This window comes from Coloeus monedula (genome assembly GCF_965178545.1).
Source record: "Coloeus monedula genome assembly, chromosome: 6".
Lineage (NCBI taxonomy): Eukaryota > Metazoa > Chordata > Aves > Passeriformes > Corvidae > Coloeus > Coloeus monedula.
Genome location: NC_138786.1, coordinates 12,325,189 through 12,353,147, shown reverse-complemented (window position 1 = coordinate 12,353,147; position 27,959 = coordinate 12,325,189). Strand labels below are relative to the sequence as shown.

The 27,959-nt window shown below is 47.8% G+C and overlaps 1 protein-coding gene across 1 annotated transcript; it reads right to left on the bottom strand.

Annotated features, from left to right (window-relative positions):
• Positions 1-38: 38 nt before the first annotated feature.
• NRIP3 (nuclear receptor interacting protein 3) lies at positions 39-26,733 on the bottom strand (the record flags this gene model as incomplete). Its single annotated transcript, XM_082283441.1, has 8 exons — positions 39-104; positions 9,890-10,037; positions 15,999-16,096; positions 16,199-16,251; positions 16,634-16,773; positions 19,364-19,446; positions 20,069-20,248; positions 26,560-26,733. 8 exons carry the CDS (start codon positions 26,731-26,733, stop codon positions 39-41), a joined length of 942 nt encoding a protein of 313 aa, XP_082139567.1.
• Positions 26,734-27,959: the final 1,226 nt, after the last annotated feature.

Here is a 27,959-nt window from a genome sequence, read left to right as displayed (position 1 = left end):
CTTCACAGAGGAGCAGCAGGCTGTGTGACTCAACCCATTTATTCCTTCTCCTCCTTTTCATACCTTCTGTCTTTCTTGTAGCCATTCCTGTACCGGAAGAGAGCCTGCAAGAAAAGCGGAGAGGGACTGTTTACAAGAGCAGGTAGTGACAGGACAAAGGGAATGGCTTCAGACTGAGAGTAGGTTTAGATTAGATATTAAGAAGAAATTTTTTACCTTGAAGGTGTTGAGGGACTGGAACAGATTGCCCAGAGAAGATGTGGATGCCCCATCCTTGATAGTGTTCAAGCTGCCAGGTTGGATGGAGCTCTGAGCAGCCTGGTCTAGTGGAAAGTGTTCCTGCCCATGGCAGGGGAATTGGAACTAGGAGGATCTTTAAGGTCCCTTCCAACCCAATCCATTCTGCAATTCCATGGTTGTCTGTCTAAATTGCTCAGTAGCAAAGCTGTACATGGCTGAAAGCTGCTCTATTTCCCCTCTCCCTCCCCAGCCCCCACTTGGTGGCTGTAATTTCATAATCCTTTAGATTCAGTAGACTTTTCAACTGTGCTATTCACTCCTTCCTAATACAATAGGTTATGTAACCCTAGCAGTGCATCAGACATCTCAGGAAAGGAGCTCAAGTTACTATGGAAACACAAAACACCTTTTTTTTAAATTATGGGGAAATTGCCAGCGGACTGTAATGAGCATACATCAGGTTTCAGCCTTAGCCAAACAATTTGTCTATTTAATGACTGTATCTGAAAGTGGTTTGAAGCATGAAGGCTCTGTGTCTTCCCCACCACCCACAGCCGTAGTCTACGATGGGCAGGTTGACTGCTGAGTTGAAAAACATGGTGAATCTTTAGAAAAACACAGATCACATTTTGAGCTGAAGTAAACAATACGCAGTTTCAGAAGCATCGCTGCCTTTGGAAGAGTTTGGTGTAGGAAAAGAGAGCCTGATAAACTAATTTTTTAACCCAATCAGAGGGGTCTGATACACAGGTAATAAATGTGCTTTTATTTAGGTGGCTGGAACAGCCTTTGGGATCTTCAGGCCCAGTCTTGGAGTTTCCTCAAAGCCAGGAGCACCAAAATAAAGAAATGGGAACTTGTGAGCCACAGGCTCTTGGTGCTGCGTTAGGTAAAGGTTACTTCTTCCAGATGAGCCCATTCTTCCCCTAGAAAACAATAACAAGTGATTAAGTAAGCAAAGGCTTCTGGATGAATTATTAAGAAAAGAGCCCTGGGAGTTTCTGTCTTAACATTTAGATTTTTTTCAGTTTTGTTTCCATTCTTTTTTTTTTTTAATGTATTTGTCAGCACACCAGTATCAGAAGCAATACTGTTAAACTACAGTTTTTTTAAAAGAGGAAAGGCAGCTAAAAAATGTATACAAAAGTTGATTTTAAGGAAATTATTAAATGGTTGCCATGAGCATAATTGCTTTTCAGCTTGCTAATCTTCCAGAAGGGCTGAAGATATGTTTCATCTTCAAGAGAGCTCTCACTGGGTTATCGGCAGAGTCTGAGCTTTAGTGGCTGCAGGCTGCTCCCTGCACTGCTAACTCTGTCCTTACTGGACCAATCCTTTTCAAGTTAATGGAACTGAGCTCTCTCATCTAGTGTGCTTTTTAAAAATAACATGCACTGTGCTTTAATAACAAGATTTGTTTGAGAGTTGTAAGTATGCACTGGCCTCTCGAAGCTAAACCTTGCACTTTGCTGTCAGAGTGCTCTGTTCAATTAGGGGTTTCACAGTTTTGTAGTTGCTCTCACGTTTGTCTCCATTATCAATACTCACACACCAAGTGCCCCAGAGAGCTGCTGGCAGTGCCTTTGATCATTCAAACGCTCTGCCTCTGAGGTTCTGGGGAGGGGGGAGCCCTGGTCTGCCCCGGCTGTGGAGGGGTGAGCCGTGGGGTACATCCCCCTGGGCTACTGGGGCACAGCCTGAGCCAGGCTTTGGGGAACAAGAATCAAGGCTATGCAACAAAGACACAGCACAGGCTGTGCATCTCTAGGCATTGGGCAGGGTGGCCGCTCCAGGGGCATATCTTTCCCACTCAGTCATCTTACAAAAATAGCTTATAAAGAGCTTTATGTTTCTAGGCACTGTACGTGCACAGTGAGCTCCTGCATTTCCTTTCCTGTTGCGGGAGCCTTCCCAAAGCCACGTGGTCTCCATAGCCAACAGAGCACTAAGCTGTGCCTCTGCTCCTCCTTACTGTGCTGCACTGATTCACATGTGAATATGAGTATTTTAAAAGCTTTTCTCTGCAAAGTACCTTTATGCTCTGTGGTAATTACGCTGGACTCTGCTGTGCTGTGTCAAACAATTGGTGTAGGGCTGCTTCACACACTGCAGCTGAACGGGCCTTCACTGTCACGGGGTGGATGTTCCTCAGGGCAGGTAGGGATAGATGCTATTTACCATAATTTAAATAATCCACATTATGATTATTTTTTACTAATGCAAATTACCATTTTCTTATGTCAGTTCAGCCTATTCACATTCAGAACTTGCCTGGCTTCCCTTTGTTTTCCCAGCTGAGAAAATCTTTTCATTATCAACAATGATATAAAAGAAAAATATGAGGGGATTATGTAAATAAGTGATTGGACCAGCACTTCTGCACTTATTGCCAACATGAAAGTGGTGTGACATTTGCAGAGAAGAAAAACCAAGTAAATGCAGATTCTTTTTTTTCTCTATTCCCTACCTTCAGTTAAAAAATTAAAATGATGGCAGCACTTGTCACAGCAGCCTTTACTTAGGAAAGAAACATGGGAAGAGATTAATTATAATGTCAGTTGCTCTAGGCTAATGAGAAATTCACCTTTCAGCAGATTGGTCATCAGCATCTGTCTGAATATGTTCTGTCATTGGTATTGCATCCCTTCAAATAAACAGCACAGTTTTGTCTCATGAGTTTCTGTTTTGGGCCAAAACCCCAGTGGCTTGGTTCAGGTCTAGCTGCTATTCTGGTCTCGTGGTCTTTGGTCTCTGGAGAATACAAAGAGAAATCAATGCCAGTGGGCTGGATGGGGTACAAGGTTGACAATAAAAGCAAGCTCTCCAAATCCAGTTCATCTCAGAGCTCCATTACCTTACCATAATGCAATGTAATGGCTCGTGGCTTCCTTCCATAACCGAGGCATTATTTTGTGATCTGCTGTCAGGAGTTACATAAAGCCTTTCACAGCAGAAATGCATGCATATGGAAAGGGCAAGCTGGGCAGGCTGTTTACCTCTGTATTTCTATATTTGTATTGATATTTATGATATGAAGCGAATGGAGGGAAGTGCTGAAAGAGCTGTGCATTTATTTTATCTTTCTGTCTCAGTGAATCCACTCCTGACTTTTCTGCAGGCTGTGGGAGTTCAAGGTCCCTCTCTGCTAATGCAAGGTCAGTCAGGGCTCTCACACACCGCAGCAGTTGAGTCCCCACATCACACACACAGGGAGCACGCCGTGTTCTGTGTGTGGTTTCAATTAGTGACATATGTCATGCTCTTATCAGTGTAATTCCTGCTGCAAGTCCCTTCCTTCAGCAAAGGAGACATGCTGCAAATACATGGAACAGCAGCTTGTAGGTGAGACAGAGGCTTCAGCTCTTCAACCACGATCTGTAAGTCCACAACTCTGGCTTCATCCCTTGCAGCATGAAGAACAGCTTCTGCGTTTGTTTGTTTAATCCAAAACTTATAAATAGCCTCTACCAGCCCTGACCCAGCAAGACCTCAGATGCCCTGCCTGTATTGCTCATGGGAGAGACAAGGTCAGTGCTGCTCCACACACTTCATCTGCTGCTCCTTGTTCTGCCCCAGAGGGCTTTTGCTAGAGGCATGGGGGCAAACATGCCCAAAAAGGAACCACAGTTTCTTCTTCTGTATACAGACTAATCCACTAGGATTACTCTAATAAATTCAGGCTTCCTGTTTTATATTAAATGGGATCAGCACGAGAAGTAATGTCACTATGAATCCAGAATGTGCTCTACCCAGTGCCAGCCATTTCATTCCAATCTTTGCTGCAACCTGCATGGAAATACCATAGCCAGGGAGAGATAGGTTAAAGGCAAAGTAAGATTATGTTTATGATACAGCTCCAAGTGTTTTTGTGGCAAAGTTTATCATTACTTTTGTTGCTAAGCAGAGGGGCTTTCAGTAACCTCAGCAAGAAAACTGGGAACCCCTCCATGCACTGGCTCCATTTTCTTCCCTTGCCTGCTATTTTGGTCACTTTTCCAAAGCACATATCAAGCAATCCCTGGATGGCTGCGGGCCCCTCATTCACACTTCGGTGTGGATAGGAAATGAGGAGCATTCACTCAGCACCTTGCTGGCCTGGGTCAGCGGCAGCAACGCAGTTACTTTGCAGATGCCTGCTTTAATTAGGAGATCTTTACTTTGCCAGCAGACCTGGGCAAGGCAAAAATGAAAGCTTGGAGGCAATGAATTGCATTTTGCTCCATTAGCCCTTTTCCTATTAGCATTTTCAACCTCTGTCAGATCTTGTCTTACGTGTTGCCTTTAATTCTGCTTCCACTGGTCTCTGTGATGCAACAATATTCTTTTCCTTTTAGATACATATCCCTAATAATTGAAAGAGCAGGAATCTCTGTATTCTTCTTTATCCAGGAAACCATTCACTACCACTGCTTGCCCCTAGCAACCACAATATCACAGAAAGTATTTGTGTATTTTATGGAGAAAATTCCAACAATTCCACATACCTAGACCTGCACAGAGAAGGTAAGCTGCATTCAAGGACAGCATCATGCAAGGTGAGTCAGATACTTCAGATGACCACAAGTATTGACAATATGGCAGTATTTCATATTCTGAGCTTGCCCACCATGGTGATGACCAGGATCAACCCTTCATCTGCTGCCACTAACCATTATGGATGCCAGATTCATAGGCAGTTAAAATGTGCCCAAACACAGCATAAAGTCTTCCACTCAATTCAGGAATGACACCACTTTCACACAAAGGGAGATTCTGGCCTTTGCATTTCATTCAGGTCCAGTCTCTGCTCGAGACAACCTGAGAGCTGGCTCTCCCAGTGCTGCAAACAGCATCGATTTTGTGCCGCCGCCCTGCCAGCGTTTGTGTGGAGGATGCGGAGCGGCGAATGCCCTACTTGCTCTGTTCCCATGACAACACCCTGCAAAGCAGCTCCTGCGAGCTTCCCCCTGACTGCCTCATCGCACCCGACAGCGTGCCCAGGCTCCGACTTCCAACCCAGACAACGCCTCTTGCTTTAATTACCAAAAAGCCTTTTCCAAGGAAGAAAGATCTGTTTGAAATAGCAGCATTTTGATCGTCAGAGCAGAGGGATTAAGCTCTCCACCACCCAGACACGGGGAGAGTGGCTGGGTTTGCCATTCACGCTGCACACTGCTCCTTGGTAATGTAATCAGGAATGACTTTGGGTTGGCTCCAGGGACTATATTCTTCTCTTCATTGGTGCTGCTTCTCCTTGTATGCTGAAGTGAATTAATATCTAACAGCACTTCAAGTAACTCCTGATTTCATGTAGTAGATGGCAAGTAGCTGCTTGGACTAATATTCTGGTGAAAACAATCTGCTTTTCTTGGGGATGAGACTTGTCCTGCCAGTCCTCCAAAAGCTGTGTGCTCATTCCACGAGCAAAGCCTTGAGACTGATCAAGCCAGCAGTTCTTCGGGCAAAATGAGCAGGAGCAGATGAGAAATACGGAGCATAAAGATGAGTTCAAGGCATTGAAGCTGGGTGGCAGCGGAGGAAAGTAGAATAAGTTCTCCTGCCTGCCTGCCAGTCCAGTGTAATGCTATAGTGAGGTAGAAGACGATATTCTTTTTTTTTTTTTTAACTTTTTTCCTGTTCAGATTCTAAGCTTTTCATATGTGGACTGAGATCTCAGTCTGTGACTTTGGCTGTACCACTCCCAGTTGCTCAGTATTCGCCTCAAAGGGTGAATGTTGTCATCTGGCTGGGAGGAAATCAAAATTAGGCTTGATAACCAAAAAATGGCTGAGATCCTTACTAGGACTCACCAAAGGACCCACAAAAGGACTCCTCCAGGACTATCCAACTGAGAGAGCTTGCAGCTGAATGCTGATACGGTTATCCCCTTTCTGGCACAGGAGCAGCTCTGGGGTTGGGAAGTTCTCTGTCCTGCCATGGCCATGGCCTTACCCAGGACAGGTTTTGGGAGGTGTGAGTAACAGGGGCTCCCTGCAGTGCACCTGAGGATGGTAACAGGCCCATGGGTGACAGCACATAACCCATCCTGGGCACTTGCCCCACCAGCAGCAACTGAACTCTCTGTGCCCTGGCTGAATAATTTTGCAGCACAGCAAAGACTCAGAATAAAATCCACTGCAAAAGCCAGTTGCCCTGGTAGACAGAAAGCATTCTATGGGTTATTGAGCTCAGGATGTCCACTAGAAGGCTGTTCATCCTGCTGCTGGGTGACCACAACACACGTATTTTGATTTGTTCCATTGTCAGTGTTGTCCAGCCCAAGCATTTCTGTGACCCCAGCGCCAGCCTGCGCAGTACCTTCCACTTAACTCAATTACTGGCTCATTTGCTATTCCATTTTATTTGATCTGAGCCTTAAGGACCAAATCACATGTACTGCAAATTACACAATATCCATACTTAACTTGGACAGCTTCAAGCAGGTGCTGAGGAACAATTAGATCACTGTCCGTAGAAGCTGCTGTTTAACTAAGGAAGAAAAGACTACTCTAAATATGACAGATGCAGAGAGAGCTCAAAGCTTGCTCACGCCGATAATGAAAATTAATCAAACATCATTAGCAGTCTCTGGAGAGTTCAGTACATCATGTGCTCCTGAGATGTGCTTCTGGTTGTTCTCTGCCTGACAAGAGCACCCACTTCTCTCAGCTCAAGGGCAGAAAAGAGATTTGCTGCATCAATTAAAAGATTAAAATCTGGGGCCTTTTTCAGAGAGAGTTGGGTGGCTTTCTTTGAAAGCTATTTGGGCCAGCCCATGGCTTAGTGGTGGTGAGCAGCCAGGGTCTCTGGGGAGGTCAATAAATGCAGGTAGGTGATTCTACTAAATACACAGCCTTGCTTTTCTTCCCACAGAGTGGGACTTACCTGGAAACACTCCATTCTGAGCAGTGCTCCCTGGGAGGCTGCTTCTACACCTAAATGCAGCTGTGATGGGTAAGCAGCATATTCCATGCAAAGGAGATGTCAGGAGAGTTGGTTACTGATACCAGTCTCCTAAGGATTATTTTAGCACACAGTTAATTCTGCTAAAACCTCATGTCCTTCCTTTCGCCATCCTCTCTTCTTCACTATCCAAGTTGCCCTTCTCAAGTTGCCCTAATTTTAGCTCATCAGCCTCAAAAGCTGAATACTGAGTCCATTTCATTTGTATCATGTTTAACAAACTGGACCCCTGGTTAGAGCTTCTGAGCTTTACAACTGAGTGGTTTTTTGGGGATTTATGCTTGTGTCCTTTGAATCTGGTTGTTTAGCCACCACCACTACTTATGTTTATGGTTTGGTATTGTGGGGATTGTGAGGAAAGTGAATAACTGACCTTGCTGGTCGAAGATGTGTCAATTCAGACTTAAAAATCAAGAGAAAATAATCTAAAAGAGTGAAAGAAACTCAAGGTTTGTGTTTGCACATATGAGCACATAGTGATGCAGATCTGCAACCCTCCCACAAACCAGCCTTAAGGCTGGTGCATGTTATCCCTTCATCCTGTCATGCAGAGTCCTGAGAGCTTCTCTCCTGAGGCTGGGCCTTGGGGATTGACCCTTGGGATTGATCCACTGACCGCCCTGCAGCTGTGGCAGTTCACAGTGCCAAGGATAGTGCTGGGCCTTTGCTGTGCCTGGCCTCTGCTGCATTAGTTACCTGCAACCCTTAGGAACAAACAAAACATATTTTTCTCCTAAAGCAATAAGAGGTGCATCTGGATCACCTTAACTTGATTTGGGATGGCAGAGAGCGGAAGTGCAGGGAGAGCAACTGATGTGGGCTCATTGTCATCAGTGTCTTCTAATACAATTTTTGAATGAGAGCATCCTATTAATTCCCTGTGTACAGACTACAGTGATTCATTGTGCTAGAGCTTTCTCCAAATAGCTTTGTTCCAGCTGCCACTGTGCTCAGATGCTCTCTGCATAGGTACAGGTGAACCCAGTAGGCACTTCCTAGCTGTTAGAACATCGACCAGGACCATAAGAGAGATGTCCCCCCTGTGACACCTCTCAGCCCTCACAGCTAAACCTGAGATCTTCACCCTACTCACTACTTCATTGGAAGTCACTGAACAGGACATTGGAAGGTGGCTCGTGACCTTAATATCACAGCATAGGAAGCAGCAGGAGGAACAAGATGCCAGGCAGAACTTTTCTTGCAACAAAGCGTGGTCTCAGTTGGGGCAAATTTAGCCAGGAGAATGCTAAGCTGTAAATGCCAAGTTAATTAGTCTTCATGCGTAATTTGTTTTTAAAAATACACTGTCGTCTCCTGAAGGAACAAGAGCCCATTATCCCTTCTGTTAGCCTTAAAAGTCAATTTGAAAAATGCCATTGAAGTCTAAACCAAGAAGCATCACGATGCTTTCAGTATAGAAGCTCTCTGTGAGTAGGAGCTTAAAATCCACAGATTTCCTCTCTAAGCCTGCCAAACCAGAAGGCTGAACAGCCTTCCCAGGGCACCTCTCACAGCAGACCCACTTCACTGGATTCTCATATGACTGCACTGTTGAAGTTTCTTTTTTACACCAGCTCCAGGGCACATTTTGCCCATTTATGGGTTTTCTCCTTCCCCACCAGCAACCAAAAGGCTAGTGGCAAAGTCCTCATCACTTTTCATGTGTCCTGATCTCTACTGGCCTGGATAAAACCAGGCCACTGGTCTGCAATGCACTCATCCTGGGCTTCGTCATCCACCCAGGGATTTTGAAACGGGTTTTTGATTTGTGATCTAGGAAAGACCAATGATTAATTCCCAATTACATTTTTATTTTCAAATTAATAGGCAGTGCTGTCTGGTGTTGCACACTTTCTCTTTGCCCCTGTTCTCCATGACTCAGTATATTTTGCATCTGTCAAGTGCCTGATCACTCACCTGATCGCTCCATGTGATCTTGTTTGTGGAGGAACAGAGGACTGAGATTTATAACAACACTTCAAAATATATTGGTTTTCTCACTGAGATCACAGGTCTCAATATTGCTCCTTCCCTTAGGCAGTATTTTTCAATGCTGCCTGTGCCAGCATTGCCATTGAGATGCTTCCCAGCTGGCAACACCTGGAATATTCGATGGCCAGGTGTGCAGCCCTGGGTTGCAGGTAGCAGCAGTACTTGGCCCTGCCTACCTTCTCCTTACAACAGAGAGAGGTTTTAGATGGCTGGGTCCAGGTCTCCCTCCCCAGTCTTCCTGCCAGTCCTCTCTTAGTGCTTCATCCCTTGGTAGGAGCATCTGCTCCTTTCTTCTGGCACCAAGCCAGGGCACCACTTTCCTCAGCCCCTGTGTCACCCATGGGGCTGCTGCCAGCAAGAGCACAGGGACACTGCAGCCCATTGTCCCCCAGCAGGGTCCCTGCACTCCAGCCCAGAGCCAAGCACAAGCCAAGCCAAGCACAACCAGCTGGATACCACAGCACAGGGTCTGGGCAGGCTGTGCCACCCCACAGGCAATGAAACCCCAGAGGCACCTCAAAGTGTTAGACAGTGGTTTCCTCACCTGCAGTAGCTCCGCTGAAGGGGGGAGGTTGTTTCTCCTGGTCTCTGAGAAAGAGGTGAGAGGAGGTGAGCAGTAAATGAGTGCTGGCCTTGCCACTGTCTGGGGGGAGCAGGTGGAGACACAGGGGGCTGAAACAGCACTAAGAGCTCCCCACATTCTGCAGATCCCCACCTGTTTCCGGATACTGGGTGGCTTTAGGTTTAATGAGCACATAACTTTGCACCACTTCCCCTTGTGCGAGCTGAGGCGCTTTTCTGGAGAATCCAACTGCGTCTCCCTGCGGGGGCGGCCACGAGCCCCAGGCATCGATCCTGATGCACTCAAGAAGCAGAGAGAAAGTCCCTGTAGCTTCCCCCTCAGCTAGTTCTCCTGCTGCCGTGGCTTCCTGTTATTCCTAAACTCCTGATATTTTTAGGTTGTCGACTCTCTTCACACCCACTTTGGGAGCAATGAAATCTCATCCTGGGGAAGTGGTGGCAGCACCACTCTAGTAACAAAATCATTAAATCAATTGCCTTTGCAGCAAAGCCATCTCTGTTGAAATGTCACTGATACCTGCAGTGTCATCTCCAGAGCCTGCAGCCCTTCATCAGCCGTGCGGTTGTTAACAGAGGAGGAGGAGGAGGAGACAAATTGGGTTACTGCCAGCAGTGCAGAGCCCATGGAAAAGAGGAATCTCATCTTAGGAAAAGGAGCAGACGTGTAGTTGATGGAAACCTGATACTTCACCTCCATCTATTAAGCAGCAGGTGATAAAGCAATACAGACCTCAACTGATGTTTGTCCCATAAAATAAACCCAGCAATATATAGCCCCAAGACAAATGTTTATATAGAAATAAGTCATCAAGTTATTTGCTTCTGAGACGTAAGAATTAGATTTGTTTTCACAATATGTTGAGCATCATTTCATCATCAGTAATAGAAAAGCCCATAAAAAAGGACCTCCCTGGAGAGCTGTTAGATAACAGATTACCCTGGAGATAACTGTGAAGAAACACCCCAGCAGGTCTCATCTAATCAGCTGCTCTGCTGGTAGAGGTGATGAAAAGATGTTGGTGGATCTCAGCAGGATCCAAAACACATGTGAATGATTGCTGTAGGGTTACTCCTGGCAATGGCTTCTGACTTTCCACTCAGATCAGCAGCAAGTGCTGCTGCAGAGTGGGCAGCCCAGAAGGAGTTAATTAGCAAATGTGGTGGAAGGTGTTGGGGTTGTGGGCAGAACCCCACTGTGCAGCCCCAGGGTGCTCCTCCTCTGCTGCTGCCTGCCTACATGCCCTCGGGTGTGTTAGTTGCAATGAAGTACAGACATGCATTGAGAGCCTGACAGCCACTCTCCACCAGATCTCCAGGTCTCTACAATTTTCAGCGAGTGTTGATGCCTTACCCACATGGGCCATCTTAATTGCAAGAACCCAATCATCAAGATCCTGCATGTTCCACCAGCTTTTGAAGCAACGGGCTCACCAAGGTTCTGTTTCATATCTTCTTTGTGCGCTTTGTCTCAGCTTTAGGCATGACCAAAATGAAGACAAGACATGGTCTTGGAGGGAGCAAAGGTGTTTTGTCCCGCCGCACTCTGCTGGCCACATGAGCACGAGGAACAGTGCTTTGGCCAAGGAGCAGCTGGCTTGATTTCCCTGAGGCTTCTTGGGAAGGGGGTTGTGCTTGCCCTCACCTGTGAGATGTTTGTGTGCAGCATGACAGCATTAACCAGCTGAATAAAACATTCAACAAAACCCTCTACCACCCCAGAGGCTTCTCATAATATCCTCTCACAGCTGTCTCTTTATCTCCTGAGTCCTCCTTATCTCAGATGGCTGCAGGCATTGCCCTCTTCTCTGCCCCAGCCACCTGGCAAGAGGCAGCAGGTCCCTCGGTTACAAGGCCTTCCTGCAAACTCATGTCAGGGAGAGGTTGCCAAAGGGGCACAGGCACACACCAGTGCTGGAGAGAAGGAGCAAGCACCCAGGGCTTGCTGAGCTGCTCTGCAGCACTCAGCTGCTGTACCATCTAGCCCTGTGACCATGCAAGTGCTTGATGCAGAGATCTGGTATTACTTCCCATATTCTATAATCCCTCTGCACGGAGGTGAACGCCTGTCTGCTATAGCAGCTGTCCTGTCCTATAGAGATCCTGTTCACAGGAGCCAGCTCTGAAGGGCCACTAGCTCCAGGGCTAGCCCTACTCTGTGCAGAAGGGATGGAATTTTGCCCACTGATTTTCCATTTGCGTGTGCTGGGACTCTGTTCTCTAGCATCAGGAACAGTCTGAGTAAATCTAGAAACCTGTAGCAGCTCCAGGAAGCACGAGACGTTGTTTTTGCCTGCACATTGATCCTTTTTTTTTTCCCCACTTCATTGCTGGAGCCTGGTTTCTTTCCATGCTCATAGAAAGTGCCAGCCCAGCGTTGAGGAGAGCCAGTTTTACTGGGCTTAGAGCATTGCTGCTCTACCAAAGGCTGTTGCTGTGGGATGTGGAGTGCGTGAAAGGATAACTTCTCATCAGTAAGACAGAGCTAGACTACTGCTGCAGCAGCCTAAAGCCCATCCAGGCAGAGACAGGAAGTCCCTAAATCCACATTCAAAGCTTTGGGGAAGACCCAGATCTCTGTGGTCACATGCCTTGCCTCTCTTGTGTCCTGGCCACTTTCTTTTCCCAGCTTTCCAGAGTTTCCAAAGGACTTTCATATCCACCTGCACTGGCATTGTCCCAGCGAGCTCACCAAACTCAGCATAAACACCAAAACAGCTTTCCGAAGTGTAAACTTTGGAAAAGGATCTCATACCTCCCTCGGGAGGGAGACACGTGGTGACAGAAGGCTGGGATTTCAAGTGCTCACCTTTACCCCAAGTGCTGTGTACCATTTAACCTGGCCTGGTTAATACATCTCCACTGCTGCTCTCCCTCAATCCAATGGCAATTCTCAACAGCATTTCCAAAAGCATTGTAGAGCCCCATCAGACTAAAGAGTGAAACAAACTCCTTTTCTTAACAGAGATGTGCACTGAAAACAAAAAACCCCAGCATATCCAGCATGCAAGCAAATAAACAGCAATAACAGTGTAACTTTATTTGGATTTAATTTGACATTTAGCACAGTAATATGCACAGAAAGAAAAAGTACCAAAGTACCAAACTCATAGCATATAAAATAATCAAATATATTTCATATTTAGTGAAATATTTCTACAACACATCAGTGGGACTACCGTGGGCAGCCCAACCCTGTAAATGTATATATATATATTTATATTTATAGCTGTTATATAAAATATTGTATGTAGAGAAAGCACTGAAACTTATCACCAAAATAGAAAATAGCTCAAAATACAGATAGTTCAGGTTTGCTGGATATACCCAATACTGAAAAGAGGTTCAAACCCACTGCAGGAGATAAAGCTCCAGCTGAGATTCCCTGGCAGGCATGGGATGGTGGGAGTGGGCACACACTGGATCAGCTGGCAGGAGCCTGGCTGCCGATGGCCATGAGGTGACAAAACTTTTTGATTCCCACCCAGAACCATCAAGAAGCTTCCGAAGTGGGAATGCTGTCAGTGCTTGTGGCTGATGCCAGGGCCAAAGTGCTTTTGCTAAGCCAGAGCTACCAGAGCAGCTCCTGCTCCTGCAGCACAAATAGATCCCTTAAGGATCCAGCTGCAGCAGGACTGGCCATCAGAGGATGCACAACATCACAAGGATATTATTCTGAATTTTAAAAATGCCTCTTCAGCAGATGACAGTGATTAATTCCCGTAAGGTTTTGGAAACATAAAGAGCTGCATTTGTGCGAGGCCGGGCTCCCCCAGGCAATAACGTACAGCATGGGCTAAGCAGCAACCCTGCTGCTCCAGGACAGTGACACCAAATGAAATGCTTGTCCTGGCAAAAACTCCCGCCTCCCCTGAGGGTAATCAGGGGTTGTACTTAAAAACCCAGGCAATTTGCAGACAGATATAAAAAATATGGCGTTTCTGGCAGCAGCACTGAAGTGCAGCTGGAGTCAATAACCTGCACCAGCAGTGGCCTGGGTGCTGCAGGGGCTTCAGGCTGGGTGCTGGCTGGGCAGGGGTAGGCACAGGTCCTGGTGGCAGGGGGAACCAAGGGCACTGCATCTGCTGCTTCCAGACAACACACTTTTGTGCTTGTTTTTTGCTTTTTGGCCCGGTGTAAGGATTTATTTACTTGATGACTCCCACAGGAAGGCAGCCAAGTCTTGCCCAGAGGATCCCTCCTTAGAAGGTTTTGAGCCCCAGGGCTGGTGCCAACCCCACACCAGGAGATCACCCTGGTAGCCCTCCCAAGCCCTGTTCCTATGCTTCTGCCACACCACTGCAGAGAAGCCTATAACCCATTAATAATTCTGCAACTACTCTTTCTCATCAAGCCAGCAGTTGCATCCCTAATTACATGGCAACAATACTATGCTAACAGGATGAGCTATAATTCCTAGGTAGTATTAACATTGTTATTTTACTCCGAGTAACTTCCTGGTAATGGCCATTTGAATGTGGCAATATTGATTAAGAGAATATAAATGCTTAGCTCCTGGAAAAATCATTAATAAAAGTCTCATTCTGATAGCCTCTAATCACAGCTAAGTACAATTACTCATATGAGGCCACTATAAAAAGTATTTTTCTCATCAGAAGAAATTCATAAGGTTTTCCCAACTGTTTGTAATAAAGAGTACACTATATAGAAAAGTCCAGAAAATAAGCACACGTTTGTTTCTCAAAACCCATAGATAAACATGACAATATCTCTAAATTACTGGCTACAAACAGGATTTCATTTAGCTCTACTCAAGCTGTAGCCTAGTATAAATGTTTTCAAAGCAGAGCGTTGCTGTTTCATCTGGAACAGCTGCACAGGATTTCTTTGATATCAAGCTCTTGTGTGGGGATGGTGTTTCAATTTCTCTTTATGCCTCCAAACTGCTGAAACTGGAAGGAAAAGACATTTAGTAAAACAGGCGTTTTTCACAGGGGGGGAAAAAAAAAAAAAAAAAAGCAGCACAATTTGACTTTGAAAGCAGTACTAAGAAATAATTTATCACTGCAGTGGCGACAGAACCACGCTGCGTCTCTCGCATCTCTGTTTCAAAGGAGACAGGGAAACCAGCCTGTGGTCTGGCATGGCTCCCCCACAGTGCTGTACCCGGCACTCCCTGGGCTCACACGCTGCGCCAGGGCCATCGGCTGTCCCGGACACACGGCAGGCGGGCCACCTGGACACAGAGCAGGCACACCTGCGCTCTCACCCTGAGTGCCCACACTAGCCCCCACATCCCTCCTGCGCTCTCCAATGCCCATCCATGCAACCGGCTGAGGGAGCTGTGCTCCTTCCCCCACCCCACTCGAGCTCGGCAGTGCCCAGCACAGCAGGGTTGAGCTGCACGGGGCTGCAGGACATCCCAAATCCCTGTGGCTGGTCGCGACAGGCAGCTAAAGAAGATGCTGACCTACATCATCCACCAGACGCTCTTTCTTAAGCAGTGAGCAAACGCTTTTTAGGTTGCTCATCGCTGAGCAACCACAAGCACTGCCTGCGATGGCACAGAAGTGCAGACCCCCCCTTGTCAGGCGCTCGGTGCCTGCCGGTTTCATGAGTCAGAGGCAGGAATCGGTGATACATCTCTTCTTCACAGCACTCAGCAAGAAAGAGCCCCGTGCAGTGCCTGGGAGGAGGAGGTTTGCCCTGCCTGCGGCCTGCTTGCCGCAGAGCCAGCCACACACATTTAGGAGGTGCAGCACATCTTTATCTTTCTTTAGGGAGATAAGGCTGGAAAAATCTGGGACACCAGGAAGAGCTGGAAGGAGGGCTGCTGGGGTAATGCAGGGAGAAGTGGCAACACTGTTATCTCCAGACAGGATCTCTCTCTCAAACATTCATGTGGGTTTGTCAGCCTTGCTTCATAAATATTTTCCAGACAAAGGTTTGTTTGTGAACAGTGTCAAAGCAGGGCTCAAGGAGTCTTCTTAGTGACCTCCAAAAAGTACATTTCCTAAGGCATTCCCCTGTGAGTGTCTTTTCAGACACCCGCTTTGATGTACAATATTTACTAGAAAAAAAAAAAAAACAGTAAAAGCTGACAAGGGTTGCCGAAAAAGCTCTGTTTCAAAATTTTATGAGCTGATGAAAACGACTTCTGCCGGGGTCATTGACCTCTCACTCGCCTCCAGCAAAAGGCCTGGCAGCTCCTGTCTGGCCCTGCCAGGGGGCCCTGCCACCAGGCTGAGGGATAGACATGCAGCTCACCTCCCCAGACTACTTACTGCTCTCCTGCCTCAGCACTGTCAATGCCCACAAAAGGGATTTCTTCCCTGTCCATCTGCCCCAGAACAAGGTGGTGCTTCTCCATGTTTATGACACACTGTAGAGAATAAATGCCTCTAGGTGAGAGGGAAAACTGCAATTCAGAGTGGTCCCAGCTCCCCCACCGGCACAGGTAAGCATTCTGCTGGAAAACCCCTACCTTCAGAGACTTCAGTGTCTGCAGCCCAAGGGAGAAGGGTTGCTCGTTGTCTTCTGAAAAAAACAGGACAGTTCAGATTTATACATTCAAAATGCCCTCCTGTGCTTTTTGTCAGTGACTCCATCCTTCCTTCCTTCGTGGTTGTTCTACTAAACAAAACCCTGTTTATAAAGGGACTGACTCCAGAGGAGAACAGGAGGGTACAGGATGGCAGGAGGGCAGGCGGGTGTGCCTGCAGGGACATGCAGGAGTTGCTCCATCAGCATGACAAAGCTCAGCCTGCTGAACACCTCCTCTCCCCTTCCTCTGAGGGGCCAAACAAGAACATATAATATTTTAATTTTAACATCTTCCTAAAGCTTTTTTTTTGTCCTGCTGCGGTGAGAGGAATTAGACCCCAGCCCGTAGTGGAGGAGCAGAGGGTTATACACTCACCCACGACGAGGGCAGCGCACTCCACGGGAACCGCTCCCACTGTGAGGGACAGACACTCTATCTGGCCTATGGCTCTGACCTTGTTCGGCAACGAAACCATCTCGTCTTCGACAGGGAGTGCTTTGAGATGCTCCTTTAACCTGTGCATTGAAAACACCCCTAACATCAGATGGCCATGGCTTGGCTGTTCCAGCAAGGAGCAAACGGTGTTTGGAGGGTGCTTACACCTGAAGTGCTGTTAGCCTTGCTCATTTACCACACTGTTATTGGAAAGCTGCTTCCCTGGCAGGTTCTCTGTGGATGCTCTGCAGGCAGCCAGCAGCCCACACCCACATCAGACCACAGCAGGACCCACAGTGCAGCCCTGGGGCTGCCCCAAGCACAGCTCTGTACTGGATTTTGGCTTTACCTGAGGAATCTTTTTCCTACGTTTCCTCGAGGCTTGGGGAATACAAAATTGCTTCTAAAGCAGTGTGGGTGTAAGGAGGGGGTAGTTCACTCCAGCTTCCACGAGTGGCGCTGACACTGTGTCCCCATGGAATCACAGAGATGTTGAGGTTGGAACAGACCTCTAAGACCATTGAGTCCAACTGTTAACCCAGCACTGCCAAGGTCACCACTAAACTCTGTCCCCAAATGCCACACCCACACATATTTTGAACACTCCTAGGCATGGTGATGCCAACCACTTTGCTAAGCAGCTTGTTCCAAGGCCTGACCATCCTTTCAGTGAAGAAATTTTATATATAATAATATATTACATATATATATATATTTTTTTTTTTTTTATATATATATTTTTGGAAGATATCCAAACTAAAGCCCACATGGCACAACCTGAGACCATTTCCTCTGGTCCTGTCACTCATTACATCACTCAAGCCTCCTTTCAGGTAGTTGTAGAGAGTAATGAGGTACCCCCTGAGTCCCCTTTTGTCCATGCTGAACATGGCTCACATCCAGGGCAGCCCAATCAGTTTGTTAGTTTGTTAGGCACTGGTGCTGGATTTGTTCAGAGGAAATGGGGACAGATCAATCACATCAGCCCAAAGAAAAGAAAACAAGAATGTCAGAGATACTTCTGTCAGAGGTACAGCTTCTAACTACACCAGTCTGACAATACTAATTAATTATTTAGCTTCAGTTTCTCTTTTAAAGTGAACAAGAATCTAATGGAAAGGCTGTTTGAGGTGCTGATCTCTCCCTTGGATAAAAGCTGTATCAATTTTCAGCTATTTGAGGTACCTTTCTGCTGAGCCGCATTGCAGCAGTGCGTGTGTGTGTCTGTGTCTGTCTGTCCATCTGTCCTGGGGGGACCAGCCCCCTCAGAGGCCCTGGGACTGAGTTGGGCATTGCCCACACCATTTAGCACAGGTACAAGGACCAGGAGGGTAGCAGAGAGAAGGAGCTGGATCCCCTCTGCTGCTTTCTTGGAGTCTGGCCCTAAAAACCAGTGGGAACATATCACTGAGAAGTTTAGGAGTTCCTTGGCCACCTCCTGCACCTCCTACAGCTCCACAGGGGATTTCTCATGCTGGCAACCTGTGAGCCTACTCTGCTGCTTCCCTCAGAGCGAGGGGGAGAGTGACTGGCATCCTGACAAGACACAAAAAGATTTTTGAAAAAGAAGGGAGGAATTGAGCCTGAGCATCAGACACATATGTGCTGTTTTGAGTCCCCTGAGACCTGGGCACCAGAAACAGGCTCTAAGCTCTTTCTTCAGTGCTCTTTGAAGGACAGGGCTGCTGCAGCAGAGCAGTGCTGTGAGAACTGCACCGGACACGTGTAAGTAACACAGGGAGCAGAGGAACTGTCCCAGGCCATGATATCCCTCCAAATGCCATCCTGTGGCCATCCTAAGCTTGGCTGAGCTGCTCCACAGATTGGGACAAGGCTGTAGTAAGCACAGCCACCTTCCAGTCACTAAGCACTGTTCAGCAAAGAAGTAATTAATACTAGGACAGGAACAGGCACCATTCATTCAGGGCCATGCAGTAGTGCTCAAGGAGAAGGTGTAATTTTTTTTTTTTTTTTCATAATTACTGCAAAAAATAGCAATGACTCCATGGGAATAAAGTGCCAAAACCTCCTTGATATCCTGTGAGCTGATGCCTGGTCCTGTTTCTCAGAGACGAGTGAGTTTTGCTGCAAATGGCTGTCAGTCACCTCTCTAACAATCTGTAAATACATTTCCTCTTCCTTTAACCAGGAGAAATTTGTAATTGGGAGCAGCATCGGAGACCCAGTTCTGAGAACATGCATGTACACAGCTCCTTTACACTCGGTGCTGGGCCAGCAGTGCTGCAGCCTCTGGTGGGGGCATGTCCAGCAGCCTGGTCGCTGCCCTGCCACAGGAGCCTGCAGAGCTGGGCTGGGCTGCAGCCCCACGCCTGCCCTGGGGACACAGAAGGCTGGGAAAGGTTCAGCTGTTTCTTGAGGCACTGAGTGACAAGCAGGCAGTGAACAAATACAAAGGCATCCAGCTGTCTGAAGAGGTTCCCTCAGAGGTGAATAGGGTGGTATCAGTGGTTTCCTATTCCATCTCTCTGCCATTTAAGATTGGGATGGGATTTGGTTGTACCAGGAGGTTCAGGGGCTTACCCAGTCACAGCCCAAAGCACTCCCTTCTAGAATGACCATCACTGACATGAGCAAAGCCCCAGCCCCAGGACAGTGCCTGTGCTGCCAGGTGCCATGCTCCTACAAAACAGAAATCAGCTGGATATTTACCCCAGCCTGTCCAGGCAGGCAGATGACATGAGGTTGTGCTGTGAGCCGGTGTCCACCACAGCCTTCAGCTCCTTCCCCTCACACTGCAAGAGCAAGAAGAGATGGGAAATGATGTGTGGGGTGCAGGATGAGCACAGAGTGTTCAGGATCTCTGGTCCCCTTGAGCTCTCCTCATGCCAGTTCATCCCTGCTCTCCTGCATGCTCAGATGCATGTAGGGTCCTGAGCCCTTCCTGGCTCATTTGCCACTGCAGAGAGCAGATAGGGCAGCCCCAGGCAGGGGAGAATATTGTGGAGAGTGGGAAATACAAAAGAGCATGGGGCTAAGGAAGAGAAATGTGAAATAACCCTTGGGCAAAGGAAATAGGGATGGCACTTGAGGAAAACAAGCAGGCTGTGAGCACAAGGATTTGCCATGGATAATTACACCTCAGCATTTCAGCAGGCTGCCCCAGCCTAGCTACCCCCTCTGCCCTGATGTGTGGGGGAAGACACCCGTAAGACCAGTTTTCACTATGGTTCCCAGGTGGGCATCTCTGCCACAGCAGCCTGGAGCTGCAGAGGGAGTGCATCCACACAGCCATGACAACCCTGTGGGAGCACAACCCTAACTGGGAAACATGGAGAATGAGAGCACAGCCTGAAACTGTTAGAAATAAAATCTGCAGGGAAAAAACATCACAAAAGGCTGTGGAGGGACTATTACCTGGCAGCTCACCACTATGAGCTCTTCATCCTCCATTTTCCCTGAGCTGCACAGTTTGGTTTGGTTCAGCTTGTTGATCTGTGATGAGAGATCGCCCTTTGGAGACCAGCTGCCTCGGCTGCCTCGTAACTTGGATAAGTTTGTCTCCATCAGGCGCTTTTGCAGGATGTTATGTGGTTGCTTTGAGAAAGAACACACACAGAAGAGCAGGGTGAAGCCAGAGGAAAGCCACACAGGGGCCTGTGTCACCAGACTGCCTGTGGTGCCCATGGGCCAGTGCTGCTCTCATGGGAGGGATGCCCTAAACTCACTCTCCCGAATTCCCAGACTACAAGTACTCTTCCTAGCTAGCTCTGGCTTACCTGGCTTTCACTAGAGAACTACTTGGTATTGCAAAGGGAATAATACTTTCAATATATTAACCAGACTTTGGAGGGATGCCTTTCTTTTACCAAACTCAAGATTCGATTGCCTATAGGAATCCAAACAAGTCCGGCCTTTTCAAGCTGCTGTTTCATCCATAATTGCCTTCATCTCTTGATATTGGGAATTCTGTAGTGATGTGAGAAATTCAGATGTAACAAATTGCCTTTCCAATGACATTCACCACCTAAGTATGAAGAAGGTCTAAACTTGCTCTGTGTGTCTCTTCCCCCATATTTTTATTTAGCTGCTAAGGGTGGGTAAATGGGACCAATCCTGAGTGCCATGCCACATGAGAAACAGGAGAGGAGGGGAAGAGGTAAGTTGGTCTGAGGTAGGCAGATATTCTCCCTGGAATTCCCAACACTTCTCCTTTCTCTGTCATTTCCTTCTGTTCTGGGAGAAGCATGCTGCCTCTCAAGATCTCCCCCAACCTCTTTCCCAAAAGCCTTTTTACATTTAATGTTCATCACAGACGGATGCACATGCTCTGCTGGAGGTGAAATGACTCTGCCTGATTATTTGCTCATTTCTCTGCCTGGCTAATCTGCCTCTCCTTCTGATTTTAATTTGTCCATGGTGAGACATTCTTACTGGCTTATTCCTGAATTTTTGCATTCACATTAAATAAGCCTGTGTGTCTGCAGAGACATCTGAACCAGCAAACTTCCTCATCCCAAGGGAATATCAGAGTAAAGATAACATTGAAAACCTCGGGCCATGGCTCCCCGAGCTGGCCAGTGCCCACCCTTGTGCACAGCATGTTAAGTAACACCACTTACACAAGGCTAATGCAACCTGGCATCATCCTAAAATAACTGCAGCCACGTTGGCGCTTAAGATCCTGCTGTGGGCACAAAGTGGCCGGTAAAGCTGGACCTGACTGATGGGATGGGGCAGTTGCAGCCAGCACTGGTGGTCACTGGGACATGTCAGCTCCTTGCATCCCCACTTTCCACTGTTCTTATTTCTGCTACTTGAAAGAAAATCCCATGGCCATTTTGGGTTGCAGGTGCTGTGTCTGACCAGCACACTACAGAGCATGTCCTGTGTACAGACACAGCCACACTTCTGATGGAGAGGAATCAGATCTGACATTGTGCTGCCTTCCCAGTGAGGCCAAACGGCTGCAACCAGCACTATTTAACTGGGTTAAAGGCAGGCAGACTGGCTGCACTGGTACTGGACCCTGTGTGGAGGGACAAGCAGATCAGTTTGGAAGGGAGGACTCCCTTGTATGAGGCATAAGGTGTAGGTGCACAGTCAGCACAGTGATCACCTCCAGCGTTCCTCACCAGAGCAAAAATGCAAGCCAGGGTTTTCTGACAGTGGATGGGACGTCCTTTTTACCCTTTATGTTTGACTGCAGCTCAGGAACACAGCTGGAATTCTTCACATCTTTTAAAAACAACCAGAGAGGGGATAGGGGAGTGTAGAAGTAGATGGGTGAAGTTCACCCAGCTGGCCAGAAGACAGCCCATCATGCAGTGGTCACCTCCTTGTGTCCAGTCCCACTCAGGCAGGACCAACAGAAATTTCTGAGTGGCATCATCCAGGACAGTCTGGGTGCTCTTCTGATCTGCCTGGCCTCAATCTGCAACTCACTCCTCATGGCTATTTTAACTGTCATCTACCCTTGAATTCAACCTAAATTGCTTTAACTACACGTTCTCCCATGGATAGTTAATCAGTAACATACTTGGGTTTTCTCAGACCCTGGTTTTATGAATCCTATGCAGGATGCATCACCAAAAGGAAAAAAATCCACCACTCAGTGAATACAAGTTACCAGCACAAATGGGATTGTCTTTTGTTGACACTTGCCCTTCTGAAAACCACAGCAAATCCTGCCTCTGAGGGGACGAATATTCCTTGTGGTGTGCTCCAAGACAGCAACAATCTGTCAGGAGGGGGCTGAAAAGGCTCCCTGCAGCACCATCCTGTCTCAGGCTATTAATTAGTTTGCTTTGACTTGGATTTCCCTTGACTCTTGTGTGCAACAGAGTGAGAGATGTTAGTCATGGAGATGACTCAAGTGATGGATACATACTTGGTAAAGGGATAATGTGCCTGGGGACATTTGCAAATACATGTTTTGCAGGCAAACTGCAAGCAGACCATGTCTGGGAGGGAGGGAGAGAGGGAACACCTCCTCCTAACAGCAGTGGGGAAGGCAGCTGTGTTCTCCCTCCAGTATGGGCCTGGAAGCGTTTGAAGGAACCCAGATTACCTGGTACAATATTCCTTTGCATTGCACAAAACTGTTGAAAGTTTAATAAAAACATAAAATGTTACATTTCATTGTGTCATTGAAAAAATAATTTTCCTGGTATCATTCACACTATATAAATACAAATCAGGATTTCCAAGCCTGAGACCTTGCAAAAACCCATGATGCTCTAAAAATGTCACAGTAGAAACCTAAAGAAGTGAGCAGAGACACCCTCTGTTGCTGAAGTTATTTACCACTCACTGTCAAAAGCACAAATAATTCTGCCCAGCTCTGTTCCTCTCTGATTTATAAGCAAGTGCATTGCTGCAGCTTGTAGTATTCATTTCTCTGGGAGGTTTCCCTCTATTTTGGCTTCCAGATCTGGGGATAGATAACCAGACCCATCAACAATTTCACTCAGGTGGAGGTGAAAGTCAGGGAAGACACCAGCTCCCCTCCTCCATAAACCCATCTCAGGTTTGCCCTCTCTTCTGTGCCTAGAGAGTAGAGGAAAAAAAAAAAAAAAAGTTTTAATGCATCAACAGATCTCATCCCAAGAAATAATCAATTTCTCTCTCTTCTTACCATCCTTCATCCAAATTCACATCTTCTACCAGCATCCTGTGCTGTCAGCCCCTCTATTAGGGTGAAGAGGTGGGACAAGAGCCCTCCCTGCACCCCTGCATGCCCAGGCAGCAGCCAGGTCTCTGGGCAAGGCAGTGCATGCAACATTAGAGCTTTTTGCATTTCAGGCAGGACACCCCAAACTCTGGGGTGGGCACAGCAGGAGAGTGGGGACACCCAAATGCAGCCCCAGCTTCCCACAGCCGGGGCAATTTATGGAATGGCACAGGGCACTCAGGGCTTCTCTGAGGGTGCCCAGGGGAGGTCTGAGAGCATGATGGAAAGGGGAAACGCTTTTGTTGCTGTTGCTGGTGTTTGTTACTGTTTATAACTCTGTTTCCCAGCTTGTAAAGCTATGAGGGACTGTATCAGGCAAAGCTGCTCCAAACTGGACTGGGGGCTCTCGGGGCAAGGGAGAAGTGTCAGAGCACCAGGAGGGGCTGCAAGAGCCAGCACACCCTGTTCAGGCTGGGAAAGGGGTCATGGTTACCCTGTCAGGGAGCCCACATCCCAGCTAAAGACCATCTTGTGCCAATTTTCTGGGCTTCAGGAAAGAGGCTATTAGAGGGCAGAGTCATCAAAACAAAGCCATTTCTGTTCTCTACATCCAGCCCTACATTTGCCAAATTCAGTGTATGCTTTTCTATAGCTTGGTCTCATAATGGACAGAGTACATAAAGGGAGTGAGGAGCTAGAGTTCGGTCTGGGCCAGAGTAATTCACTGGAAATGATGAGAGCTTTGAAATGGATGATTACAACAAGTATTTATCAGTTCTGCCTGCGCACAGCATCACTGGCAGAGCTGCTTCAGGAGCTGAGTAATGGCACACAGACTGGAGGATGCCAGCACACCCACCCTGCTGACCTGCTGCTGCTTCGCTGCGCACAGCACCCCCTGCTCTGTGGCCAAAAGGAAGGGGATTTCTCCCCAAAACTGGAATGCTTGCTGCCAGCTGCCACAGTGACAGACAGGATCTGTTCTCACCACCTGTCGCCATCTCTGAGGAGCTGTTCCCTCCTCTCTGCTCCTGCCAAGGCTGTTGGAAAACCCCCGCGGGAAACCCTGCATTAATAACGCTGGGCACATCAGAAGCCCCTCCGCCCACGTCACCACAGCTGCCACGCAGCTTTGGGCACAAAAATGTGCTGCTTTGTGAGGAGGTGCACAATTATTCCCAAGGAAGCCATGCAAATACCTTGGGCCAAGATCTCTGATGCCCTGGGCCTCCTGACCATGCAGCTCAGCCCCTCTGGGCTTCTCAATTTGGGGCCACGCCAAGGCAGAGTCCCATATTTTGGAGGGTCTCCAGTCTCAGCGATGCACAATCTACTGCTCCTCCTGGGGACATCTCTTGTGACATCCCAGCAGCCACAGCAGTGGGGACACACAGTGTCACAGCAATTCCCTCTCCCACCCCAGCTGTGTGAGGGGTGAGTGTGGCAGCATCGCTTCTCTGTAACACAACCCAGGGACACACCTCTGAAATTCATGGAATCTCTTGTGGGACTATGGGATGGGCCTGAGCACCTGCCAGTGCTCTCAGTGTGGGGACTCCCCATACACCCCACGAGGCAGGAGGCTGTGGCCAAGGGAGCCCTGGCCACAGGTGCCCACTGCGCCATCACACCCTGCTGTGGCGTGGGGACAAGGGGGTTTTGCCATGGGGTGGCCCACACCAGCTGGGTTCTCACCCCACCCCAGCCAGAGACCCACCCCAGCCAGAGTAGCCAGACGAGCGCCTCACCTCTGCCATATGCACCTTCTTTTTGTTCTTGGAGGGGACTGGGAGCTGTGGACCTCCCCAGGGCTTTGGCATATCCCTGGAGAGAGGTCCCCATGCAGATCCTCCTTGCAGGGGCTGTGATGCTGCAGCCAAAGCACGGGAGCAGGGAGGACACCTCGAGTGACATCTCTGTGTCCAAGGTGGTGACGAGGAGCCCCATGCTCTGTCCCTGCTGCTGGTGCAAAACCTGGACCTTGCTGTGCAGGGCAAAGGGCTTCAGTGCTCAGTGCCCCTGGCTCCTGCTGCCTGTTGCTTCTTATCTGGGCAGAGCAGAACCCACATCAGGGACTCAGCCCCGCATGCTGGGGGTCACTGAACCACAAATTGTCATTTAGACTCTGCTGACAGCAGTAATAATAACACCATCACTCCCTGAAAGGCACTTCAGCTCCCTGCTGGAGAGCTGCAATTCAGTGGTGACTGGGAAAGCTCCTTCTGAGACCTTCCCTGGGCAGGAGCTTCACTTCCTACAATTGCAAAACACTTGAGATATCAAAAAAACCATCTCCATGTGCACTGCAGAGAACAGCCAACTCATTCCACTTGTCTCAGGAAGGCAGAGCCAAGCCTAACCCAGGTGAGCAGGAAGGCTCTGACAGAACAAAACTACGCCACTAAAAATAAAAAGATTGACTTTGTTTTTCAACAAAACCCATTATCAAGCACTGAAAAAAAGCAGCTATTGTTTTGCAAGGTGCAAGAATTTTGCAACAGTTGGGCAAGAAAAGCTAGATGAGCTTTCCCTGGTAGGTATGTTTCCTAAATTTTACTCCTTAAGTCAGAACTTTCAACGTTACATTGAAGCATCCTTTCTCAGTAGAGAAAGCTCAAATATTTATAGAGTATTTAGAAATGCTCTCCTGCCCCCAGACATGACGAATAATAAATACCAAGTACAGGACCACATCGATCACTGTATATGTAAATATTTTAAACCTAACATTATATCTCTTCGGTTTTAAAAACCCCATATTTGCATAAGCCTTTATTGAAGCGTGATCTTGACAGTTTTATATTTTGAAATACCAATGACTATACTTTACTGAATATTTATGATTATGTGTTGTGTGTATATACACACCACAGGCAAACATGGGTGTATATATGCATTGTATGAAGCCATTTTGACTTACCCTGACCCAGAGAGGAATTTTGTACTGAAAACAGTATACCATTTTCATACAAAAGTAAAAATAAAAATTTAAAAATTTAAATTCTATTAACTCTGGGTGCCAGGCATGTAAAAATCACCTACTAGAAGAAAACAACTGTGGTTATAACTAATATCATATTTCTACTCCCTTCCTTTTACATACAAAAGTCCTATTTTTTACAAGTTGGTTTCCACACACAACCAACTTCTCCTAAGAGAAAAACAGCGTGAAAAAAGAAATAGACACTCCCCTACCAGCTTAAGTCTCCTTCCAGTAAACACAATAGAGCCTTACAGTATCTTTCGAAGTGCCCAGCTTCTTCAGCCCATCCAGAGGGAGGAGATCTGCGGAATCCTTGTGAATAAACTGAACCGCCTGCTTCATCCTCCTCTGCTGGCGGAGAGACGCCGCTTCCCTTATCTCCACTTCTTTCCTGCTCGGCTCTGTCAGGATCCCCGAATAAAACATCTCTCCGCCCGTGAGTGGCTCTCTCCTTGAAGATGCGCGTCTCGGGGAGCTGCGATGGGGGGATGCTCTGTCGCCTGCGCTTTATAGTCGGAGCCTGGTGACGTGAGGAGGGCGGCAGGTACCTCGGCCGGAGGGGATGGGCACCCACAGCGGCGGGGGAGCTCGGGCTGCTCCGAGGGGATAGCACATCGCTGCCTCTCCTCCCCGCTTGCTCTCCCGGCAGCACGGTTAGCCACAGGCATTCCACGGCTCTCAAAGCCCTCACGGACAGAAGAGAGCAGCGGCACGGGGCTTTGAGAGCCGCACACAGCCCCGGGAGCCAGCGATCTCCTGGCCAGCCCCGGCAGGCACAGCTGGATTGCCCCGCATGGGGAACGGAGGTGTCCCCACAGGCGACACTGCCCGGCCCCCGTGTGCTCCTGGGGGCTGCTCCCACCCGGGCCGGGGTCACGCAGTCCCACACGGACTGTGCAGCTGGCCAAGGGGAGGTTTGGTGCCTTCTGCTCAAGGCAGGTTCAGGATGCCCCTGGTCTCACCGGAACATTGCCAGCACCGATCTGGATCATCAGTGTCCACTCAAGTGCCCAGGAAAACTGCCACAAAAGTTGTCCCAGCCAAACTGGGGCACCTTAAATGCGGCTTTACACAGGGTTTCTGTACCCATCAAATGTCCAAGTACAGCACAATTTGACTAATCACTAACACCAACACAACTGATTGTTAATCAGAGCAAAACTTGGCAAACCAGCTATAGGTTTGCAGCTTTCTTGCTGCTTGTCTAATGATCCAGATGTTGCTGGATCTAGTTACTTACCTCTGATCCCACACAATGCTAGGAAACGTGTTAGAGGATGAGGATGCTGGCATTACCTTGGCTGTCCAGAGACATCCTTTGTTCTTCACAGGCTTCTCTAAGCTTCCAAGAAGCAAAGTCCTTTTTCCTGGGGCTGGGCTGTCCTTTAACTTGTTTTACTTAAGCATGAACAAAGTCTCCAGTAAAATTCCTCTACCTCTTTCCATTAAAGTGTACAACATGAACTAACACACATTAACAAACTTAATAGACTTCCATGCTATAAAGACTGATTAATGTAATAGTTAGAGAAGGGAATTTTCTTAGCAGGACTCACAGCACACTTGGTTTTTTTTCACTGCAACAGCAAGTGAGGGCAGCAGGTGCTTCCCTGAGCTTTCTGCTTTCCAAGTAACTTATTGCATAGAATAGG